Source organism: Castor canadensis, chromosome 13 (genome assembly GCF_047511655.1).
Source record: "Castor canadensis chromosome 13, mCasCan1.hap1v2, whole genome shotgun sequence".
In the NCBI taxonomy this organism is placed as follows: domain Eukaryota; kingdom Metazoa; phylum Chordata; class Mammalia; order Rodentia; family Castoridae; genus Castor; species Castor canadensis.
In genome coordinates this window covers 117,553,444-117,576,486 of record NC_133398.1, presented here as the reverse complement: position 1 = coordinate 117,576,486, position 23,043 = coordinate 117,553,444, and the positions used below count along the sequence as shown (strand labels likewise).

The following is a 23,043-nucleotide window of genomic DNA, read 5'->3' as shown; positions in this document are numbered from 1 at the left end:
TTCATCGCTCCCATGAAAGCTGCCTCACTGTACTGTAGTACTCCTAACTGTCATTACCTAGGGTCAATAATCGACCATCAGCTGAAGCTTTTCCCAGAAAGAAGCAATCTGGTCTTAATGACTAAGTTTTATTGCCAAGGATCTAAGGTGCCCTGAGAGGTGAAAGGAAGGTAATTTACTGTTGCAAGTGAATGTTAGGAATTTTCTTTGATCAAGAACAACGTTCTTTAGCAGAAATCATTTTTGGAAGTGCTTGCTGATTTTTCTACTGAAATAACTCTTAGGAGAGGGAGAGTGCTCAGTGGGTCTTCAGCAGCTCACTGCAGCGGTGTTTTTAATTACTTATATAATTGAAGTGATGGAATTTAGAGACTTGAAAAGATTTGAATGGAAGAGATGGGATTCAGAAAGTACAGCCAGGTAGGGTTTGCATAACAACTTGAGCAGTAGAGTGCCTGCCTAGCAGGTGGAAGGTCCTGAGCTCAAATACAGTCCCACAAAAAAAAAAAAGGCTAGCCCTGTATGAAACTCTTTATCTATCTATTCATTGCTGGTACTGGGGTTTGAACTCAGAGCCTCACATTTGCTAGGCAGGTGCTCTACCACTTGAGCCACTTCAACAACTCTTTTTTGTGTCTGTGTTGAGTACTTTTGATATAAGGTGTCATGAACTATTTGGCCAGGCTAGCTTTGAACCACAGTCCTCCTGATCTCTGTTTTGTGTGTAGCTAGGATTGCAGACATGAGCCACCAGTACTCAGTTGACAGTCTTGAGTAGTAGTCACCCACCTCGGGTGGGTCTCAGACCTCAATCCTCCTCACTGTGAGACCTCATGCAGAAGGATTACAGGTGCATACCACCATGCCTAGCTTGTTGGTAGAGATGGGGGTCTTGCAACATTTTGGAGTTTGTTGGGTGGTACTGGACTTTGAACTCAGGGCCTTGTGTTTGCACAGGTAGTCTACTACTTGACCCACACCTCTAGACCAGGTCTTCTAACTTTTTGCGTGGTCTGTACTAGAATTGTGATCTTCTAATCTCTGCTTCCCAAGTAGCTGGGATTTGAACAGGCATGAACCACTGCGCCTGGCCTCTGTTCTTTACTTTTTATTTTTTCATGATTTCCCAGCACTGTACTAATGAGGACTGCTCTTACCTTTTTGTCAGCTCTAAAAGCATGTTATGAAGAGTAAGTACTTTGGCTTGATAGTTGATCATTTTGAAGGACAAATCTTCCGGTGTTCATTAATTTTGATAAAAAATATACTCTCACTGTTTAAAATTTTTTTCTAAATTTTATTAAGAGTATAGATCTTTAAATTAAGGAAATTCAGTGAACCCCCAAAAGAACAAACACAGCAAAAACATACAAAACTAATTGCTATCTTGTTTAGGAACAGCTAAAACATGATAAAAACAAAGAGCAATGTCCAGATTTCCCAAAATTCACAAGAGTGGTTATGTCTGGGGAGAAGAATGGCAAGGCTTCAAGTATATTAGTAAATTATTTTCTTCAAGTAATCTAAAGAGTACATAATTATTTATTACTCATTAAATTGTGTGTACACATTTGTGCATATAGTATAGAGATCACAATATTAATACAATATTAATGAAGTCCATCTTTTTTTGTGTGTGTGGTTCTGGGGAAGGAAACCAGAGCCTTGTACATATTAGGCAAGTGTTCTCCCAGTGAGCTGTATCCCCAGCCCTCCATTCTTCGTCTGTTACTTATAAGAAGAGAAGCTATTCCTAATCACACTTCTTATTCATTTAAAAAAATTCTGGGGCTGGCAGAGTGGCTCAAGCAGTAAGAGTGCTTGTTTACAAAGCATGAGGCCTTGAGTTCAAACCCCAGTGTCGCCAAAAAAAAAAAAAATCTGTGTTCAAGTTAACAAGTACTGACATTACAGTTTGGCACACTGTTTTTCTTTAGAAGCAATTATACATGCATTTTATACTTCCATAAAGAAAAGAAATGAAGCCTGGACCTTAGATAATTCAGAATATCTCTATGGGCCTGAGTTTGTTGTCTACAAAATAAAGTGTTTGCACCAGGTTATTTTAGATTCATCCACAATTCAATGTTTACTGCATTTTGACACATTTTTATGGAGAAAGCCCAAGGTCACCTAGGTTTTCTTCTATGTTATTTTCATAACATAAGTTTTACATGTGTGTCTGTGGTCCATTTTGCATTAATTTTTGTAAAAATTGTAACTCAGTGTTTAGATTTACTTATTTGCTACATGTGAATATACAGCATCTTCTATGGAATAGACTGTCCTTTCTCCATTGAACTTCCTTTGCTCCTCTGTCAGGAATCACTTTATAGCCAGGGGTGGTGGCTCATGTCTATAATCTCAGATGCTCTGGAGGTGGAGATCAGGAGGTAGTGGTTCATGGTCAGTGGGAGCAAAAATTTAATGTGAGTTCACCTTGACAAATAAGCTGGTTGTGAAGGTGCATGTCTCTAATCCCAGCTACATAGGAGACTGTCTATAGCAGGATCACTGTCTGAGGCCAACCTGGGCAAAAAGCACTGGATCTTATGTGAAAAACAGCTAAAACAAAAAGGACTGAGGGTGTGGCCCAAGCTGTAGAGTGCCTGCCTAACAAATGTGAGTCCTGAATTCAAACTCAGTACTCCCACACTCCACTGCCAAAGAAAATCACTTTTCTGTATTTGTGAATCTATTTCTGGACTCGATCTTGAACTTGTGATCCACCTTCTATGCTTTCACCAACACCACACTTTTTATTAGTGTAAAAGTTAAGTGTCAAAATTAGGTAGTGTTAGTTCTCTGACCTCATTCTTCAGTATCATGCTGGCTGATCTGAATCTTTTGCCTTTTTTTTTCCTACTGTGTTGTGATTGAACTCAGAGCCTTGTGGCTGCTAGGCACGCAGTCAAACTCTGAACTATATCCACAGCTTCTGCCTTTCTAGTCCATGTAAACTAGAGATTCTCTTTTCTTCTCATTTATTTACTTTTTTTTAATTATAAAAAAATTTTATTGCGATGTATTTGTTATATGGGGGGAACCATAGTGATAGTTCTGATTAGGATTATATTGTACATTATTTAGATTGCCCTGATCATGTCTCCTCCTAAAAATCACTTCACTTAAAGCATTTGCAAGAGATTTCTTCTATTTCATATAAGTATAGGAAGTCCATCTAAGGTATATGCTCATCTTAATCTCCTTCATTCACCCTTCCTCCTCCCACTAGTGCCCCCAGACACACACTGTACCTGTTTTATAGTCCTTGTTTCATTACTAATATTTAAGTTGACGTTCAAAGGGTTTCTCTATGTTTCCCCTCTGTGAGTATATTTTGTTCTGTTCCATCCCTTCTGTTGCTCTCCCTTACCTTTTTACCTCCCACCCTCCCCCCTTTTTCAACTGCTTTCAGTACACACCTTCATATCCTCTACCTTCACAGATGTTATGTTTTATGATGTTACTGATGCTCTATCATTCTCTTTTCCTTTCCCTCTTTCTCTGAGTTCCATGGAGCAGTTCTACTATGACAAACACATTCTGCATCTGAGTTTGTATATGTTTTTCTTTTGGATCTATCTTCCACGTATGAGAGAAAACATGTGGCCTTTGTGTTTCTGATCCTGGCTAACTTCACTTAACATCATGCCTTCCAATTGTATTCACTTTCAAACCACATGTCATTATCCCTTCTGGCTGAGTAAAACTTCTGTGTATACACCACATTTTCTTATGCACTCATAGTTGTAGGACACCTGGGTTGTTCCCACAGCTTGGCTATTGTGAGTCATGCTCAGATGAACATGGGAGTACAGGTGTTTTTATTGTATCCTGTCTTATGTTCCTTTGGGCAGATGCCCAGGGGCAGTATCAGTGGATCATATGGCAGTTCTAGCTTTAGCTTTCTGAGGAATCTCCCTACTGCTTTCTGAAGTGGTTGTACTAATTTGCATTCCCACCAGCATGTTTAAGGGTTCCATTTCACCACATCCTCGCCAGCATTTGTGGTTATTATTGCCCTTGATTACAGCCATTCTAACCGGGGTGAGATGAAATAAGTGTTGTTGTGATTTGCATATCTGTTGTAGCCAGGGAAGTTGAACACTTCTTCTTGTATATACTGTTCATTTGTACCTCTCCCTTTGAGAATTTCCTGTTTCATTCATGTGCCTGTTTTAAACTCTTGAGTATGCTTGTCATTATCTACAAAGCAGCTTGCTGGGGTTTCAGTTGGGTTGCATGGAATCTATAGGTCACATTAGGAAGAACTGACATCTCAACCACATTGAATCTTTCTTTTCATAAAATCATGATCAGGCATTCCATTTAGCTGTCATGTGTCTTTAGTTTCCTTTAATCTGGTTGATCCTTCTTTGTCTTTTGTAACACTGACTTTTTTGAAGTTCACTTACGTTATAGATTGTTATTTTTTTTCCTTTCTCCTTTCCTTCCCCTTCCTCTTTCCCTTCCTTCTCCCTATGTAGTCCAGGATAGCCTTGATGTGTGATTGTTTGACTTCAGCCTCCTGAGTGCTGAGCTTACAGGTATGTGCCACTACACTTGGAATCAAAGTTCACAATCATCTTGTTAGAATAACTTGGTTCTACTAATTCTGAATACCTACCTAGCACTCTATTTAAATTGACTTCCCTCTGGGCTTTCCCCATTGCTGTCTTAGGTTTCAATTTTCCTGGATATACCAGGTCAGTTCTACTTGTCCATGTACTATTGAATTTATCCCAGTGAGTTCCAGCTTCCAAAATTAGGTTGCTCTTATCTTTCCTTTTCTCTTTACCCTTGTAGAATTGTGCCCTTCTAAAAATAATCTCATTCACAAAACTGCATGCCAACCTAACATCAAAATTGTGCTTATGAGGTATAATAAATTTCTGTTTCTTGATCTGGGTGGTGGTTGCATGGATAAACATATATGTAGAAAATGAGTCAGGTTTGAACTTCAGAATAGGGCATGTTGGCTGGCTGTGGTGGCAAATGCCTGTAATCCCACCTACCCTGGAAATGGAGAAAAAGATTGAGCCTCAGGCTCAACTTGAGTAGGAACTAGCAAGACCCTATTATAAAATCAAGCTTTGTTACATGATTCAGGCTGGCAATCCCAGCTATTCAGAAGACAGAAATAAGGAGGATTGAGGGACCAAGTTGGCCCAGGAAAAAGTGCAAGAGTCTACTTGAAAAAAACAAAACAAACAAAACTAAAAGCCAAAGAACTGGTGAGTCTACCCAACTGGGCATACATTGAGAAACCCCTTTGAACACCAACTTAAATATTAATAATGAAAAACAGGACTGTAAAATGGATACAGTGTGTATTGGTGTACTAGTGGGAGGAGGAGAGTGAGTGAAAGAGATTAACATGATGGTATATGGTTGATGGACTTCATGTACCTCTATGAAGTAGAACTGAGAAAACTTGCAATTGCTTTAAGTGGGGTGGGGAGAGGGTTAAGGGGAAGAGATAATGGGGACAGTGTAACCAATGTACAGTACAAGTCTATTCGGAATTGTTGTTAATCCCCCCATATAACGAATATCCTAATAAAAAGTTTATAAAAAATAACCTTGTTAACACCTCCCTCAAAAAAAAGGAAAAGGACTGGCTCAAGGGGTAGTTTGCTTGAGGTGTTGAAGTAAATGCTCAGTGCTGCCAAACTAAATAGATGCATAAACAAACAAACAAAGGGCTTGCTGGGCACCAGTAGCTCATTCCCGTGATCCTAGGTACTGGGAGGCTGAGAACAGAGGGTCATAGTTTGAGGCCAGCACAGGTGAAGAGACCCCATCTCCAAAATACCCAGAGAAAAATGGTCTGGAGGTTTGGTTCAAACAGTAGAGCATGTTGAATTCAAACCCCAGTTCCACAAAAATGTATGCATGTCATATCTTGAAAATAGCATTCATATTAGTGAAATTTTGAGAGGTAACAGAGATAAGCATGTGGGTTCCATTTATTGTCTTCAACAGTATTTAGGACAAATGGTCCTAATGTATGTGGCCCACCCTAGGTGTTGTGAGACTAAAGAAAGAGGCTAGACATATCTACAGTTGCACAGAGTAGAATTTATTGGGGGGAGTTACTGCCAGAAGCATGGCTCTGGGTGGCAGCAAAGACCACTTGGATTCCCTAAATATGGTTTAGAAAGAATGGCATATTTGTGAGTTAGGACAAAAGTGACTTCATTCCGGCTAGAATGCTCTCAGTTTATCTTAATATTGAGAGTCAGGTGCATCTGGGAGCCAGGATCCCTATTTAAAGCTCCATGAATGTCTCTAGTGGTTTTGTCTAATAGTGATTGTTGGAAAAACTGACTAGGGTTACTCTGGGACCACCATAGTGGTTATGAACCAGGATGGCTACAGTCATGTCAAGCCAAATCCATACAAGAACAAGATAATGATGAGAAACAGAAAAGAAAGAAGAACATCAAACAGTGAACATGATTCAAACTTACCTAGGGTTTTCTATGTCTATTTCTGTTTACCTTGAATGTTGGTATAATTGAGCACTAGAAAGTATAAATTGATATTGATCCAATTTTGTAAGGCTAATCAATTTGATATACTTTCTTCCAGATTTTTAAATACAATTGCTAATGTACACTTTCATATTTCTACATATGTTGTAGATATTCATACAAAATAATGGATATCTGAAGACAACTGTTGTTTGCATATAAAATGCTTGTTTATCTAATTTACAGACGTGAAGAATGTTCTACAGAGACACTGATTATCAGAAAGTTGCCACATGGTTACATTTCAACTTGAATTTCAGATTCTGGAAATGCAGGTAAATTAAGGAGCATGTTGAGATAACAAAGATCTTTCTTCTATGAGAGAAACAATTCCCACACCCCAGCTTCTAGCAGTGACTGAGCTGAGGAGGAGGAGTCCATGAGGCAGAGCTCCCTTAGCACATTTCATCACTTCAGTTTTGTTAAGTATCAACCCCATCATCTGCACGTGGTAGGGTTGTTGCTGAGGCCATAAGCACTTTCTTGTAGAGCAGGTGTCACGATGCTCCTGGGCTCCCAGTGTAAGACCCTGAGGTTGCAGAACAGTGCCAGATGCCACCAGTAGTTAGCATATGGGCCTGCCATCTGTTATCTGTAAGTTTCCTAAGCTGTGTAAGAGATTTCTCTAACATTTAGCATAGTAAAACAAGAAAAAATACTACTTTGCTCTTTTTCTGTGGGTCAGGAATTTGGAAGCAGCCCAGTTGGGTGTCCATGCTCAGGCCTTCTCTTGAGCTTGTAGTCATCTAGGACCATAGCCTTCCGGAGGCTGCTTTGGCTGGATGACTCTGCAAGTTAGTTATATTGGAGTGCTGAAACCCAAGATAGGCAGGGGAGGGAGACAACTTTGGTTAAGATTTTAATACAAGATGATGAGGCAGACAGAATGATAACACATAGCCCTACTGACTGGGGATGGGCAGTGCAGGCTGAAGCATCTTCAAAGGCTGTCTTCAGGAAGGGCAGAATTCAGGCATAATTTTGAGAACTGACAATGTTTGATGGCAGAAAGCAAGTTTCAACCAGTAGATTTTATCATTTGGAAATGTGTACAAAAAAGAGGAATAAAACAAGTCCAGGAAGGCTGACTTGGCTTCAGCTTTTCAAATGAATGTAAGTATAGAGCAGATGTTAGTCAACCCTGTGGACTGGCTGCATTTTTGCAGTCAGGGAGCCAGAATTCCTCATCTGTGTCAGTGTGTCTGCTTGTGAGCCTGTGTTCACACACATGGCCATGCATATCTGTGAGAGCATATGTGATTATCTGTGAATGTAGATGTGCATAATAAGCCTTTGTGTGTCTGTACATACACATCCCTATGCTTGCAGTTGTGATTTTCTCTAGCTGGCACTGTGGTATTCATGTCTGTGTTGAGTTGTGTTTCAGTTTTATTTTTATAAGAGATGAGGACTGGTTATGGAGACCAGGGTAGCCTTTAACTCTAAATGCTCTTCCCTTAGCCTCTTAAGTGTGGGGACCACCACACTTGGTCCTCATTATATTGTTCTTCTCCTTCTTGTCATTGTCCCATCTCTGTTAGTGCATGTGCATCAGGTGCCAGCTGTCTCTGAGGGTTCCAGGCTAAGGCAGGTAAGATAGGCATGGCTAACTGAGGCCTTTCTATGAGACAAATACTAGGATGATCCCAAAAGTACAAGTAATGAAACGAGGAAAGTCATGAGAGTCAGAATAACCTGTCTGAGATCACATGCCTTATTGGAAAGAGGCACTGGGTGTGAACCTAACTTGATTTCCTCCCAGTTGGGCATTGGCACATTCAGACCCATCTGGAGACAGTGGTGGGGTGGTTGTAGGTGTGACATGGAGCAGTCCAGGAAGCATTCAGCAGCATAGTGAACCTAGGAGATGTCTTGTCTAAGACAAAGTGTCAGTTGAGGAGACCTTCAGAGATATCCTCACTTCCTGGATACGGGCCAGAGAATTTAGAACCCTGTTGGCCAGGCAACCACTGTCCTGATCCACTGTAACAAACTCATATCTCTCTAAACCTTATAGAGTAAAGGATGTTTTCTCGATGTCTCCCATTGCGCAGAGGCTCACGTTCCAGGAGAAGCAACCCTGGAGGCCAGCCTCTGTCTGGAGAAACTACATCAGTACTTGACCACAATGCCAGTGGAGATGTTTCCAGAGGACCCCAAAGGTGACAGAGGGCAGGACAGGGCAGTTGAAGGGGGGGGGGCACACAAGCCACTCTAATCTCCCAGAGACCACAACAGATCCCTCCTCTTGTGGGTGTGTGTTTGTGTGTCTGTGTGTCTGTGAGTATAGGAAAATTTGATCCTCCTATTTCACTTGACTCTATGACAAAGTCCTTTTTCCAGTGAGCTACTGTCTCCATGCTTGAACTGTCCCTCTTTGGCCCCAAACCAGGAAGAACTTGTGCCAGCCAACTTCCTCTGTGAGGCCTACAGGGAGAAACTCTCCAGGGCAAAAATTTTGGAGAAAATGGTGCCTTCTGTGCTGTTCTGGGACCCCATCTTCCTCCCCACAACCAGGGGCAGCAACCGAAGGTTCACTGCAACAGAGCATGAGCTCAACAGACTGTTCAAATGGTGAGCCCAGAGGATTTCCACTGCTGTGACTTAGCAATGTAGTGTCCTGCTCTTGGCCCAGTTTGTTGTTCAGAGTAGGTGGCTCAGGTTATTACTCCTGGAGGATGATTCTGGGACTCAGTAGGATGATCCCTGTATGTGGTAGCCCAATGCCTCATCCTACAGAGTCAGCCAACTAACTAAACCTAGCATAATCTCTGCCTTTGGAAGTCAAGGCAGAATTACAGGATCTTATCTCTTCCTGCAGTTCTATCACCACATCAAGGTGTGGAACCAACTTCAGAACCTATTTTGGAGGATGTGGAACTCAAATTATCTCATTTAGAGGCTGTGGAGTTTGAGACAGCTCCCGAAGAGACTCCAGTGCTCCAGCAGGCCATGCTGCCGGTTCCATCATGCAAGTCTACCTGGCCTTCATCTGTGACCGTAGAAAAGGTGCTGATTAAGTATAGCCCAAATTGGTGGCAGGGCAATTAATGCTAACTGATGCAAGTGGTTGTGCAGTCATAGTGGAGGCAGGCATTCTTGGGACCCTGTGACCCTTCTGCCCCAATCTGGCATTCCCTGGTGCAGGAACATTTTTCCCATTGAAATCCAGGGAGCAACATGAGCAGGGCCATTTTCTAGACCTGATAGATAATTCAACTCCACTTTGTCCACTGCACAAAGGCCAACGCAGTTACTATGTAGATTCAGGAATGGAACAGGATGGCTAGTCCCTGATTGATCACCTGTGTCAGAACTCTGAGTGAATTCTCAATGATTGGCCTCACTCCGTTAGTGAAAGTGAGAGGGAGTTTAAGCCTGTAGGTTTGCATGAAAGGATAGATTGGGTAGTGGGTGCCCAAGAGGCTGTGAGCACAAGTAGAAGCTGGACAGCTTCCTGAGGGAGGAAAGAATGACTTAGAGTCACCGTGGTAAGGTCTTGGAGCATGAATGTGAAGAGCATATCACAGGGTCCCCAGGTTCAGGGACAGCGACCTTAACCTTGATACCTAGTCATGACAGGTCATTTTAGCTTCAAGGAGAATGGGAATGATAAGGGGAACCTGAATCAAGGAAGCCATATCCCACACAACCGCCAACATGGCCTCACAGCACCTTCCATGCAAGGGTGGGTGTGGGCAGGGCAGGTGCCCTCCTGGGTGACACACCTCCTCAGAATAGCTTGGATCAAGGGCCCTTCACAGTGTGCTCAGAAAGAGTTGAGTGTTGAATGGCAGGTACATGACACCATCTAATCTAGTACTCACTGGGTGACTACAATCTGTGTGTTATAACACATCAACCTCCATCCCTGTGTTCTGTGACTTTGCCCTTGTCATCATTTCTCATCCTCTTATACATCACCCAGGCCTTCCTGGGTGATGTCTGATCAGTCGATGGACATAAAGCTCATGCCAATTTTTAGTCAAGAGTTGTAGAAAATATTTGGTTTGTAGGAGAGGGCCATGCATTAAGAATTTATTGATAATAAATATTATATGTAGAATTCTATGTGATGAAGAGAAAGAATCTTCTCTCGAGACCAAATTTGGGCAAGGGGAGGAAGCAGATGTGGACTGGCATGACCTGGGCCACTTACACTCTGGTGAAGCCTCCTGATAGCAACATTTGTTGCTCTCTCAGGAGAGGGAAGCAAATAGCAACATTTGTTGCTCTCTCAGGAGAGGGAAAGCAAATAGGTGGACCTATTTGCGACAGCTCCTCCTTTGGCAGGCAGACCCAGCACCATAACCCAGGGCATCCTACCTAGGACTACCTGTAGTCCTATCCATCAGCCTGAGATTCTCCTTCAGGACAGGGCCCTGATATTGGAATCCTGGGTCCTAGCATCACTCCTTTCTAGGGTTGTCACCTCCTCTGTGAGGGCAGGAGGAAGTGGAGGCAGTTCATGTTGCACAAAGAGGGCAAGCTCAGCCCTACAATCTATAAGAGCAGCTGCCTGGTTCACTTTGCTGTTTCTGTGCATTCTTACTGTTGCCTGCAGTTCATTCTGCTTTGTGGCACTGGGAGCAGTATTCTCACTTACCTTCATGAAAGCCCATCCTCATTTGTCTGTCTGTATATAGTTTTGTTTGGATGGCATTACTGTGTGAAGTTAGCCATTCTCAGTGTCCTTGATGCTTTCTCAAGTGGCCTTGAGCAGAGGAGAGGTTCATCAGAGTGGGAAGTGCACTGCCTGGGAATCTGGTACCACAAGGATAACAGGAAGGGTTTCTTGTGATACCTGCCTCTCCCAAAGCCAGGATCAGCCCTAGTCCTGACAGACACCCTGGAACTCCTTGTCCACCCAGGATCTAGTTCCCATCATAAGGGTGGTCTCCACACCTCCACATTCCTCCCAGATATTCAAATATCATGCAATGTCCTGAATACCCCCAAACACTTCCAGGGATACACAGGGCTGTGAATGTGCATGTAAATATGTGAGCTTGCATAAGCCATTTTGTCCATATGTATCCATTTCTATATACACACCTGTGATCTTCCCTTCATTCCAGTATTGAACTTAGGCTTGTGTAGAGTTGTGTTTCGTTTTTTATTCATTTGAGGGACAGCATCTTCCTATGAGGCTCAGTATAGCCTCGAACTTGAGATGCTCTTCCCTGAACCTCCAAAGTATGGCAATTGAAGATGTGTACTGCAATGCCTGCATTTCATTTTTTTTGTTGATTCCCTTATCTACCCTTCTAATTGTCCCTTCTCCATATTAGTGCATTAGCTACATCTTCCAACTGTCCCTGAGTGCCACAAGTAACACAGGTAGCTATGGGCATGTAAAAGCAAGGGTTTCCTAGCTAGCAGATGCTAGGGTGGCTGCTCAATGAGAAAAAGGGGAGAGTGGGGAGGATGTGAGAACCACAGTGACCTGTCCAGGGTAACATCCAAGGTTGGAAGGAGGGGCCACTTATGAATCCTGCTCTATCACTTCAAATTTGGGTTACTGTCTAGCCAGGCATGTCTCTGGACAGTGTGGGTGAGGATTGGAATGTGGCTGTGTGTAGCTTTCCACATGGTCTGGGCAGGCAGGTGGGTCAGAATACCAGTGGACCTGGGGCAAGTTTTCTCTGAGACAGAGGTTCAGTGGAGTACACCTTCAGAGATGACCTTACTTATAACATTGAAAGCCAAAGACAATGCAGACTTTGAAGACCAGCAAGTAGAATGCAGAGCAACTACAGCTAGCTCATTTCTCTGGAGACACTAAAGAGTGAAGGATGTCCTCTTTGTGTCTCTTGACTGGCATATAGTCAGGCTCCAGGAGAGGCCAGAACAGAGGCCTCATCCACATTTTGAGACACTGGATCAGCTCACGTACACACATCCTTTGGTTTTTCCCAGAGGATGCTAAAGGTGACACAATCATTGACAGTATAGGTGATGCCAGCCATCAGACCAATCTGTCCCCTCGCATAAAGCAACAGATCACTATTGGTATGCCTGTGGGTGTGGGTGTGTATATACCTGAGTGTGTGAAAAATTCTTTTTGGCAATTTTCACTTCACTATAGTGCAATGCTTTTTGCCAGTTGCTACTGTTTGTGTTTAAATTGTTCCTCCTTTTTCTCCACCTAGAATAATAATACATCAGCCTCCATGTTGGATGAGCCCTGCAGTGAACTGAAACTCAAGGCAAGAAATCTGCAGAATTTGGTGACCGAAATATTGAACTCTGCCTTATGTGAGGACACCACCTGTATCCACAACTTTCTGGGCAGCTATAGATATTTCACTACCACCAAGCAGATGCTGGATGTGCTTTTCACTTGGTGAGCACTACTTCAATACCCAAAGGACAAGCCAATTCCTAGCTGAGACTTGGCAATGCCCTGCCTTACTTTTGTTCTGGTTTAATTGTGGAGACTGGAGTGCTCAGTAGAACCCTTTCATAAGGACCAAGAGGAATGAGCCCTAGAAATGCCTCTCCCAGGCCTGCTCCTGTGGAGTTCGCCACCAGGTCTGTTGATTACATTGGGTGTCCCGACCCCTCCTTGGATAATCTCTCTGACTTGGTCCTCACTTACCATGTCCTCACCCCAACAGTCTTATTTTTAAAAGGAGGTTTCCCATGTCCTGTAGCACATCAGGGACTGCTCCAGGTTCTGAGGAACCTAGACCCAGTGCGGTATCTGTACAGGAGCTAGGTGACCTCATTCATTGCACAAATATACACAAAGCACCTACTGTATGGGATTGTGTTTCCAGCCACATAGCACAATACTGTAAAAGAACAGTCAAATTGTTGATGTCCTAGGCTCCATTCCCTTGGGAAGTCACCCAGGAACACTCGGTGTCATAACAGGTACAGTAGATGTGACACTTTCATGGACTTCTCTAGGTTCTCTGTCTAAAGAGTGGGGACATGTGTAGGCTGAGTTTGGTTAGGATTAGACACACCCTGTGATCCAAAACACTTGTGATTCCAACTGCAGGGCTCAGGTCTAGAGCTTCACCTGAATACAAGGAAGCCAAAAGAGCTGTGGGTGTCATTCTGAGCACTTGATTGCTAGATGAGCTGTTAGGACCTCAGAGCAGGACCCTGTGTTAATCCATCATCCAAAACACATCCCATCCCTGTGGTAGTTGCCCACCGTGTTGCCCCTCAGGGCCACAGAAATGGATTGATGTCCTCACTTCATAGTGGGAACTTAGCTGATACCCAGGGACCCAATGCATGCTCAGAAGCAGGCTTTGCCAATCAGGAGAAAAGTGCTATGGGCAGATAGACCACGCCCATGGTCTTCAGGGTATTGAGGCAGCTGGAACTGCAATGTGAGGGCTCCCAGAGCCGTGTGTATGCCAGGCAGGAGAACAAGCCCTAGTGTAGTTGACATGAGGAAAGAGGCCCCAGAGACACATAGAGCTGTGTGTGGAGAGTCCTTGGACAAGGAAGAAGTGCTCAAACCACTTAGCTTGGGCTCCCTCTCATAGAGGATCCCTGCAACTCCTGTTTTTTTTTTTACCCTGACTGCCATGGCCTGGACAGACAAATATCATGGTCTAGAGTGTGCAGTACTTTGGATAAGCAGGGGTAGGCACAGGAACCATGCACCCATTAATCCACTGTGGCAGGGAAGGGAAAGGGAAGGCCAGGCCTGTGATTGAATTGCCCTTCCATCTGCTTCCAGGGTCTTGTCATCAATCTTTGGCACCTGGCTGGATTATTTCTCTCAGGATTTCCATGAACCACCACACTTCCCGTGCCTGAAGTTATTACTTAATTACCTGGGGATTTATATGCCAGGCTCAGAAGTGGAGGTCCAAACATTCCTTCTGCTGGACCACTGGGAGGACATGCAGCCCAGTGAGATGGAAGGTAAAAGTGAGGAGCCTGGGGACAGAGGACAGAGAGCACATGAAGAGGGATGTGTGCACACAGCCCTACCTTGTGTATATTCCTAGTCTAGCACTGGAGCAGGAGTAAGGATGAGCTTTGGACACTACAGGGATTGAACCACAGTCTGGGAGGATGTCCTGCTGTGGGTTCCAGGCTCTGACTTCTCAGGGAAGCTGAGAGAGATCATCTCTGAATTTCCAAAGAATAAGGGCAAGGTGTTCATGTGGGTTTCTTATCACCTCTTGCAGATCTAGCTACAGCTCCAATTTTGGCATTACAACCAAATCCAGAGCCTGAACCAAATTCCTCAGGAGCACCAGAGGTGGAGCTGCCTCCTGTGGAGATGCCAGAATATAAGACTGGTCCATTTGGAGAGCCTTTAAGGCCTCAATTCTTGGACATGGAGCTTGACCTGATCAGGGAGAACCCTTCTATATTGGATTCCCCTCATGACCTTGTTGATCACTTCATCCTGATGGAATCTGTGAGTGGCTCTGCAGGGCAGGGTGGTGACAGGTGTCCTTCTGAATTCCTCTGTCCAGACCTGGTATTCCATGGCTCAGAGCCATTTTTCCCCATTCAGATTCTTAGATCTACATGAACATGGCCATTTTCTTAACCAGACCTCATTTTCCCCCTTCAGTGCCTGAAATTTGGCCTTCTGCAATAATAGAATCAGGGTGGAGAAAGGTACAGCAGAAAGGACTTCATTTGTCCATGTGCTAGAACCTCAGCATTTAGGTGAGTGCTGAGGGGCTGACCCCACACTCTTTGAGCAGAACATGGAAGTTATACTCTGCAGGTTTGTGTTAAAAGTTAGGGTTGCTCAATTCACCAGACTAGGAGTCTATGAGCCAGACCAAGAGCTGGACACCACCCTGAGACAGGAAAAGGTGATTTAGAGTCATAGTGGGAAAACCTTGAGGTCAGAGTTTATAGGTCCAGGTGCACTGCAGGGACCCACAGTTCCTCAACAGCATCCTTGACCTTGAGCTCTCTTTGACACAAGGTCAGTTTAGCCTCCTGGAGGAAGAGAGTAAGGACAGTGGAATCCATATACAGGAAGTCATATCCCACACAGATGGTGTCAACTCAGCATCTCTGAATCTTTGATGAAAGGAAGGGGCTGGGTAGAACAGGTCCCTCTTTGGTGACAAACCTCCTTGGATTAATAAATACCAATTACCCCTCACAGCCTGCTCAGAGAGCTGAATGCCAGAAACATACACCATAGAATCCAGGACTGCCTGGATCACAATGAGAATGGTGTGACAGGTCAATCCCCATCTCTTCTTCTGTGGATTCTGCTTTGTCCACCTGTCTTACTGTCTTCATCTCAGTGATGAGGATTCACCCAGTGAAGGTTGATCTCTCTAGGGGCATCAAAGCTCTCTGAGATTTTAGTTGAAAATTTTGGGAAATCTTTCATTTCTAGGAAAGGGCCAAATGTGGGCATTTCATTGACTACAAAAATTCTCAATACAATCCTGTCTGCTGCAGAGCTGACAGTTGGTCAGAGTGAGAAGCAGGTATGAGCGTGTCATGACTGGCAAGACCTGGACTAGGGACATTCTGTGGATACCTGCTTACACAGACCGATTTTTCTCTCCCAGTGGAAGGATAATCATTCTGTATCCTTAGGGACTAACTCAGTAGATTCTCCTCTGTCAGGCTCACCTGGTATCATAACATAAGTCATCCTACCCAAATTTACCTGTGGGTAAAGTCCAGCAGACTGATGCTATCACAGAGGACAGGGTCCTGACTTTGGAATCCAGAGTCAGATGCTCATTCCTTCACTGGCCTGTCACCTCCTCTGAGAGGATATGAGGAAGTAGAGGCAGCATGGTTCTCCCACAGAGGGAAAACAGACATGCAATCAGACAGAGCACTGCCTGGTCCCAATTCTCACTCCAGGCCTTTCTGCAATTGCCTGCAGTTCTTTCTGCTGTGAGCAGGACACTCCTTCACCTGTACAAAAGTGCACCCTCCATTGTTGGCCCTGGGTATTGATTATTTGGAATGGATATGAAAAGAGGGCCCTGTTTTGTGGAGTTAGCCATTTTGAGTGACTTGATACTCTCTGAAGTGTCCCTGAACAAGGGAGAGATTTGTCAGAGTGTCAGTGCCATAGCAGTGAATCTAGCACAAGGAGGATGATAGAAAGGGCACTTTGTGCTATCTAACTCCGACAATGCAGGTTCAGTGCTGGTCCTGAACAACACTCCTGGAGGACCTTGTCCAATCTCAGGACCTGCACTGACCATCAGTGAAGTTCTCAGGCCTCCCCAGTCCTTGAAGGTCTTCAAGTAACAGGCATGGAGTCCATCTCCTGTCCAAACACCTGCATCCATAGCCAGCGATATGAATGTTTGTGTGAATGTTCATGTTCAATTGAGGTGTTTTGACATTATATACATATATATTATAATATGTATAAATACACAGAGATAGATAGATAGACTGATACATGTACTTATCATTTTATCTCAATTCCATTGTGGAACTTAGGCTTGGTTTGAGTCCTGTGTCATTTTTGTAGTTGAATGAATGACACATTCTGGGTGTGTGGTCCTGGCTGTCCTTGAAAACAACATTCACTTCTATTAGCCTCCAAAGCATGGAAATTACAGGTGGGCATCAGCACAACCCAGTCTGCATTATATTCTTTGTTTTTCAACTTACTTCTATTGTTCCTTCTCTGTGATTGTGCATTAGCTTCCTGTTCCACTTGTCCCTAAGAATCACAGGGAATACAGTCACCCTGGAATGTATAAAAGCAAGGACTTTCTTGGTAGCTGACACCAGGATTATCCACAGCAAGCACATGGGGACAGTGCCAAGGACAGTAAATATGCAATACCTGGCCATAGAGAGGCACCTGCTTAAATGAGGGTCCAGGTATAAACCGAGCTCTTTCCCCTCAAAATTACAAAATGGGCTGACTAGATCTGCTAATGGCGGACATGGTGTAGTGTGTGGGTGTTATCGTGTGGACAGGGTAGGCAGGTGAAGCAGTATACTTGTAGATCTTGGGGCTATTTGGTCTAAGGACAGACACTCAGTAGAGTAAAACTTCAGAGAATAAACCTCTTACACCACTCAGGACTAGTCACATTGTAGAACACAGGGGACAAGGCATCTACATTCCAGAGTAACTCAGCAAACTCATTGCTCTAGAGAACCTCCAGGGAGAAGGGGATACAATTGGTGTCTCCTAATTTGTACATACTCTGTACCCAGGAGCACCCAAAAGGAGGCCTAATCCCAGTGTTGAGACTCTCGTTCTCCCCCAGCCCATGATGCCTCTTGATTTTTGCAGGTGCCACCAAAGGTGACCCAGGGATGGCCAGAAGAGCTGGCAAGGGACATCTAGTAGAATCTGATCCCCCACCTAAAGCAACAGATCCCTATCAGTGTGTGTGTGTTTGTGGAAAATCTTTGGGTATTTTCTCAGTGCACTCTCCTTTTGCTGTTTGATACTGCTTTTGTGTTTGAATTTATTGTCATTTGTCCCCACCTAGATTGAAACTCCACCAGTGTCTCTCCAAGAAGAGTCCTGCCATAATGAAATTCCTGAGGCACACAACCTGGGGAATTTCACAGACCAGATTTGGACTGCCCTGCTCTGTGGAAACACTGTTTTTGTTTACCACATCCAGGGGATTTATGGATGTTTTACTACCACTGAGCATGTGCTGGATATTCTTTATACATGGTGAGCAATACTTCAACACCCAGAGGAATCCCAAACTCCTGGGTGTGACTTGCCCAGCTACCATGCTTCTCTTTTCCCCATTTGATTGTGGAGACTGGTGGGTTCAGAAGAACCCTCTTAGGAGGTGTTTCCAGGATCCAGAGATATGTGCCACAGAAGCTCTTGTGTTGGGTCTGATGTTGTGTTTTCAGCTAACAAGGACTTTGGCTCTTCTGTGTGCCCAGAGTTTCTCCAGGAGAATCATTCTACCTTGGTCTTCACTTACCCTTGGCCCTGGCAAAGCACCTCCCCATTTTTAAAGGAAGTTCTCTATTCTGTGGAGCAAACACTGTCATATCACAGTCCAGGGAGCTCTTGGGGATGCAGGAAAACAGGCCCAGCAAACTAGCTGGGAAAGACCCAGGTGGCTTCATTCATTTCTGAAATACAACATGAGGCTTTACTGTGTTTGGGCAGGATTCCAGGCACATAGCGTATTTTAGTAAAAGAGCAGGCAAGTCAAGGATTTCCTGGGCTCCATTCTTGTGGGAAGTTACCAGGTAACACTAGGTGTCACGGTAGATGTGACAGCTGCATTGACTCCACAAGGTATGACTCCAATGAGGAAAAAAGACCAGAGGACAAACTGAAAAAGTGACCAGCTATTGGGTAAAGAGGATGTGTACCAGTCTCCATAGGGACATTTAGGGGCTGCATTTGGGTAGCAGCCAGTCTGGGTGCCCAAACTCTCCTGATTCCAAATAGAAGTCTGAGGTTGGGGGGCACCTGAGTTGAAAAGACTCCACGAGAGCTGTGGTTGTGTCCTGAGCACCTGAGTGTGGAGTGGCTGCTTGGGCCTCAGCAAAAGGCACCTTTGAGAGTCCATCATACACAATACAGCCTATCCTCCTGGGGCTTGCCTACCCTGTTGCCCATCAGGCCCCAGAGAATCTGTGAGGGTGGCCTCATCACTAGTGGAGAGTCAGCTGTTCCCCAGCTGCACTGTAAGTGCTCTGAGGGAAACTTGCACAGCAATGGAATAGTGTTCTCTCAGACAGCTGACACGCATTGCTTATGGAGATGAACCAGCTGGAACCACAAAGTGAGAGAAACTAGCCCCATAGAGAAGCCAAGGAAGAGGACATGCCCTAGTGGAGTTGACATCCCAGAGGCAAGGGAGGCCAAGGCGCACACACAGCAGTATGTGGAGAATCCCTGATCAGGGAAGATGATTCAAGCCATTTAGCTTCTACCTCCCCACCCCATGCAGGCTTTCTGCCCCTGTGCCTGTCCTGCCACTGCTTGGACAGACAAAACATTTGGTCTGCTTTTTCTTGTCCTTTGGATAAAATGGTAGCAGGCACAGGATCCTAGCACTTCCAAGTCTGGTGGAAAAGGACAAAGAAAGTCAAGGTGAGTTCTGTCATTCTTCTGCCCTACTCTCTGCATCCAGGGATATCAGCTCCATCCTTGGCATATGGCTCTACCAGTACTGGGAGAATTTTGACAATTCTGCCGAGTTTCCCTGCCTCACACTGACCACAACATACATGCAGTTACAAATGTCTGGAATACATGAGGAGTGCGAGGCCCAACTTTTCCTGGTTCACTGGGAGTACCGGGTGCCCAGTGGGGCCATATATGAAGGTGAGGAGCGTGGCATGCATCATTAGCACATGAGGAGTGGTCTATGTAGGCCCCACCTTGTGGACCTTCTATTTCTGGAGTTGGGCAAAGTGGAATGAGGGACCCACAACCCCGCAGCACTGGGACCACAGTCTAGGAAGGTTTCCTGTTGTGGGGCCAGGGCTCTGGCTCCTCCGGCAGCCTGGGGTCATCTCTGATGTTCAAAAACATCAGGCCAAGGTGGTCATCTGGAGATTTGTCTCCTTCTGCAGCTACATTAACAGGTCTGGTGATGGTTCCCCAACCAAATGCAGAGCCTGAGCCACCTCCTTCAGAGGCCCAAGGATTTGAGCCAAATCCTATGCCAGGACCAACAACAAATTCTCCTGGGCCTATGGCTGAAGACATGGATGTGGAGTGGATCGATGAGGACACTAAGTTCATTGCCATGCCTCAAGACCTGGTGCAAGAGCACTTCCTGGTAGTGGATGATGTGAGTGGTGGTGCCGGGAGGAGTGTTCACAGGTGTCTTTCAGACCTCCTCTGTCCAGACCTGGCATTCCCTGGTCATTTTAATAACCAGGATCACTATGGAAAGAGCTGATCTTTAACCAAAGACCTGAGTTCTCCATTTGAACAGTGGAGATAGGCCACCACAACTGGCTGTATGCACTCGGAGATTGCACAGAGGGGCAGCCAAGCATACATTTGTCTTCTGTGCCAGGACCTCAGGACTTTGGGTTAGGTCTGAATTGACTGACCCCCACTCAGTGTGTTAAGTAGATAGGAGGTTAAAGTCTAGGGGTTTATGTGAAAGGGTAAAGCACGGTGCTGGGTTCTCCAGGCCCAGGCAGCTTTGAGCATGGACACAAGGTGGACAAGCACACTGAGACAGGAAAGAAGAAGTAGGACTCATAATGGTGTGTCACTAGAGATACCCACAGCTTCTAAAGAGCTTCTTTGACCTTAAGCCCTGTTTGGCACCAAGTCACTTTAGTGAATAGAGGGAGGACAGCCATGGTAATGGAACCTGAATCCATGTAGCCATATCCCACACACATACTGTCAACTCAGTTTCTCTGCATCATGCATGGATGGGAGGGGCTGGGCAAAGGCAGGGGCACACCTTGGTGGTGAACTCCACGGAGTAGTAAAAATCAGTGGCTCCTCACAGCCTTCTCAGAAGAAGCTGAGATCTGAATGTCAGACAAGGCACATACACCATTGAATCCAGTACTGAGTGGATCACAATCATCATGGTGTGAAAAGTCAATCTCTCTCTGTCTTCTGTGGCTTCTGCTTTGTCCTCCTGTCTCACCCTCTTACACCTCAGTGATGAGGACCCCATGCATTTCATCCTGCTGTGTCGTTCAGGGAGCAGGACACTCATTCCCCTGTACAAAAGTCCACCCTCCATTGTGTGGTTGTGGGTATAGCTTAGTTGGCATGGATATGAAAAGCGGGCCCTGATTTGTGGAGTTATCCATCCTGAGTGACTTGATACTCTGAGGAGTCCTTTAATAAGGGAGAGATTTGTCAGAATACAAGTGCCCACCCATGAATCTGGTACCAGGAGGATGATAGAAATGGCACTGTGCTACCAAATTCCCCACAATGCAGACTCAGCCCTGGTCCTAACCAACACCCCTGCTACACCCATATACACACACACTCACACAGGCACACATATATACACATGCACTTGTCATTTTTTCTCAATTCCATTGTGGAACTCAGGCTTGGTTTGAATCCTGTGTCATTTTTATAGTTGAATGAATGACACATTCTGGGTGTGTGGCCCTGGCTGTCCTGGAAGACAACATTCAGTTCCATTAGCCTCCAACGTATGGAAATTACAGCAGGGCATCACCACAACTTGGCCTGCGTTATATTCTTTGTCTTTCAACTTACTCCAATTGTTCCTTCTCTGTGATGGTGCATTAGCTACCTGTTCCACATATCTCTAAGAGTCACAGTAAATACAGCCACGCTGGGATATGTAGAAGCAAGGACTTTCTAGGCATCCAACACCACCATCATCTACAGTTAGCACATGGGGACAGTGCCAAGGACAGGAAATATACAATACCTGGCCATAGTCACACACCTGCTTAAATGAGGGTCCAGGTGTAAACGCAGCTCTGTCTCCTCAGAGTAGGAAAATGGGCCGTCCAGATCTGCCTGGGGCTGATGTGGTGTAGCATGTGGTTGTGACTGTGTCTGGTTTTCCACATGAACTGGGCACCCCAGGGGGTCAGCATATCAGTACACCTTGGGGAGGTTTTGTGTGAGGGCAGTGAGTGGGTAGAGTATAACTTCAGAGAATAAGCTTCTTATAGCACTGCGGACCAATAACTTTGTAGATCCAGGGGACCAGGCATCTACATTCCAGAGCAACCTCAGCAAACCCACTGATCTGGAGAATCTTCAGGGAGCAGAGTGTTCTCTTGGTGTCTCCCAACTTCCACAGTCTCATTCCCCATGACCTCCCCAAGTGATGCCTAGTACAAATTGGCAGATGTTGGATCACTACAGTCCCATGAAGCCAGGTGATCACCAAGGTGACACAGTGATTACCAGAATAGGTGTCAAGGCACCTTCAGACCATACTGAACCTTGTTTAAAGCAAGAGATCCCTACCAATTTGTGTGTGTGAGTGTGTGTCTATATAATATGTTTGGGACATTTTTCTCTACACTCTGAAGGCAAATAGCGTTTCTTGTTTGATATTTGAATATCACCTCATTATACCCATCCAGATTGAAAATGCACCCGTGTCCATACAAGAGGATTCCTGGAGCAATGGAATACACACAGTTGGCTCCCTGGAGAATTTATTGGAGCAACTTTGGATTGCCATGTTCCTTGGGGACATCATATTTTTCAACCACTTCCTTGGCATCTATGGCCAGTTTACTACTGCAGAGCATGTTCTCCATGTTCTCTTCACATGGTGAGCACTGTTTCCTTACCCACTGGAGTCCCTCACTCCTGGCTGTGATTTGGCCATGCAGTGTCCTGCTCTTGTCCCAGGTTGATTGTAGACACTAGTGTGCCCAATAGAACACCATCATGAGGTGTTTCCATTGCCTACAGGGATGAGCCATAGAAGCACTTGTCTTGAGCCTGATGTTGTGTAGGCAGCTAGCCAGGGCTGTGGCTGCTCTGTGCATCCCCAGTCCTCCTGGGAGAATCATGCTACCTTGGACCTCACTTACTCTTGGCCTCAGCAATCAGTCTTCCCAGTTTTCAAAGAAAATCCCCAGT

At 44.9% G+C, this 23,043-nt stretch overlaps 1 protein-coding gene across 8 annotated transcripts in view; it reads left to right on the top strand.

Annotated features, from left to right (window-relative positions):
• The window catches only part of LOC141415573 (uncharacterized), a 38,443-nt gene that overhangs the window by 13,329 nt on the left and 2,071 nt on the right, over positions 1 to 23,043 (top strand). For 4 of the 8 annotated variants that reach the window (XM_074052479.1, XM_074052478.1, XM_074052477.1 and 1 more), the window contains 11 exons: positions 6,726 to 6,814; positions 8,594 to 8,701; positions 8,932 to 9,113; positions 9,361 to 9,548; positions 12,692 to 12,885; positions 14,245 to 14,432; positions 14,702 to 14,937; positions 17,978 to 18,171; positions 19,604 to 19,797; positions 20,049 to 20,269; positions 22,536 to 22,729. In XM_074052479.1, coding sequence (XP_073908580.1) covers positions 6,735 to 6,814; positions 8,594 to 8,701; positions 8,932 to 9,113; positions 9,361 to 9,548; positions 12,692 to 12,885; positions 14,245 to 14,432; positions 14,702 to 14,937; positions 17,978 to 18,171; positions 19,604 to 19,797; positions 20,049 to 20,269; positions 22,536 to 22,729 — 1,979 coding nt within the window. In that variant the 5' untranslated portion in view covers positions 6,726 to 6,734. Of the gene's footprint in view, positions 1 to 5,112; positions 5,238 to 6,725; positions 6,815 to 8,556; positions 8,702 to 8,931; positions 9,114 to 9,360; positions 9,549 to 12,691; positions 12,886 to 14,244; positions 14,433 to 14,701; positions 14,938 to 17,977; positions 18,172 to 19,603; positions 19,798 to 20,048; positions 20,270 to 22,535; positions 22,730 to 23,043 lie in introns of all 8 variants that reach the window. The other 4 variants (XM_074052476.1, XM_074052480.1, XM_074052481.1 and 1 more) reach the window with 4 other exon arrangements.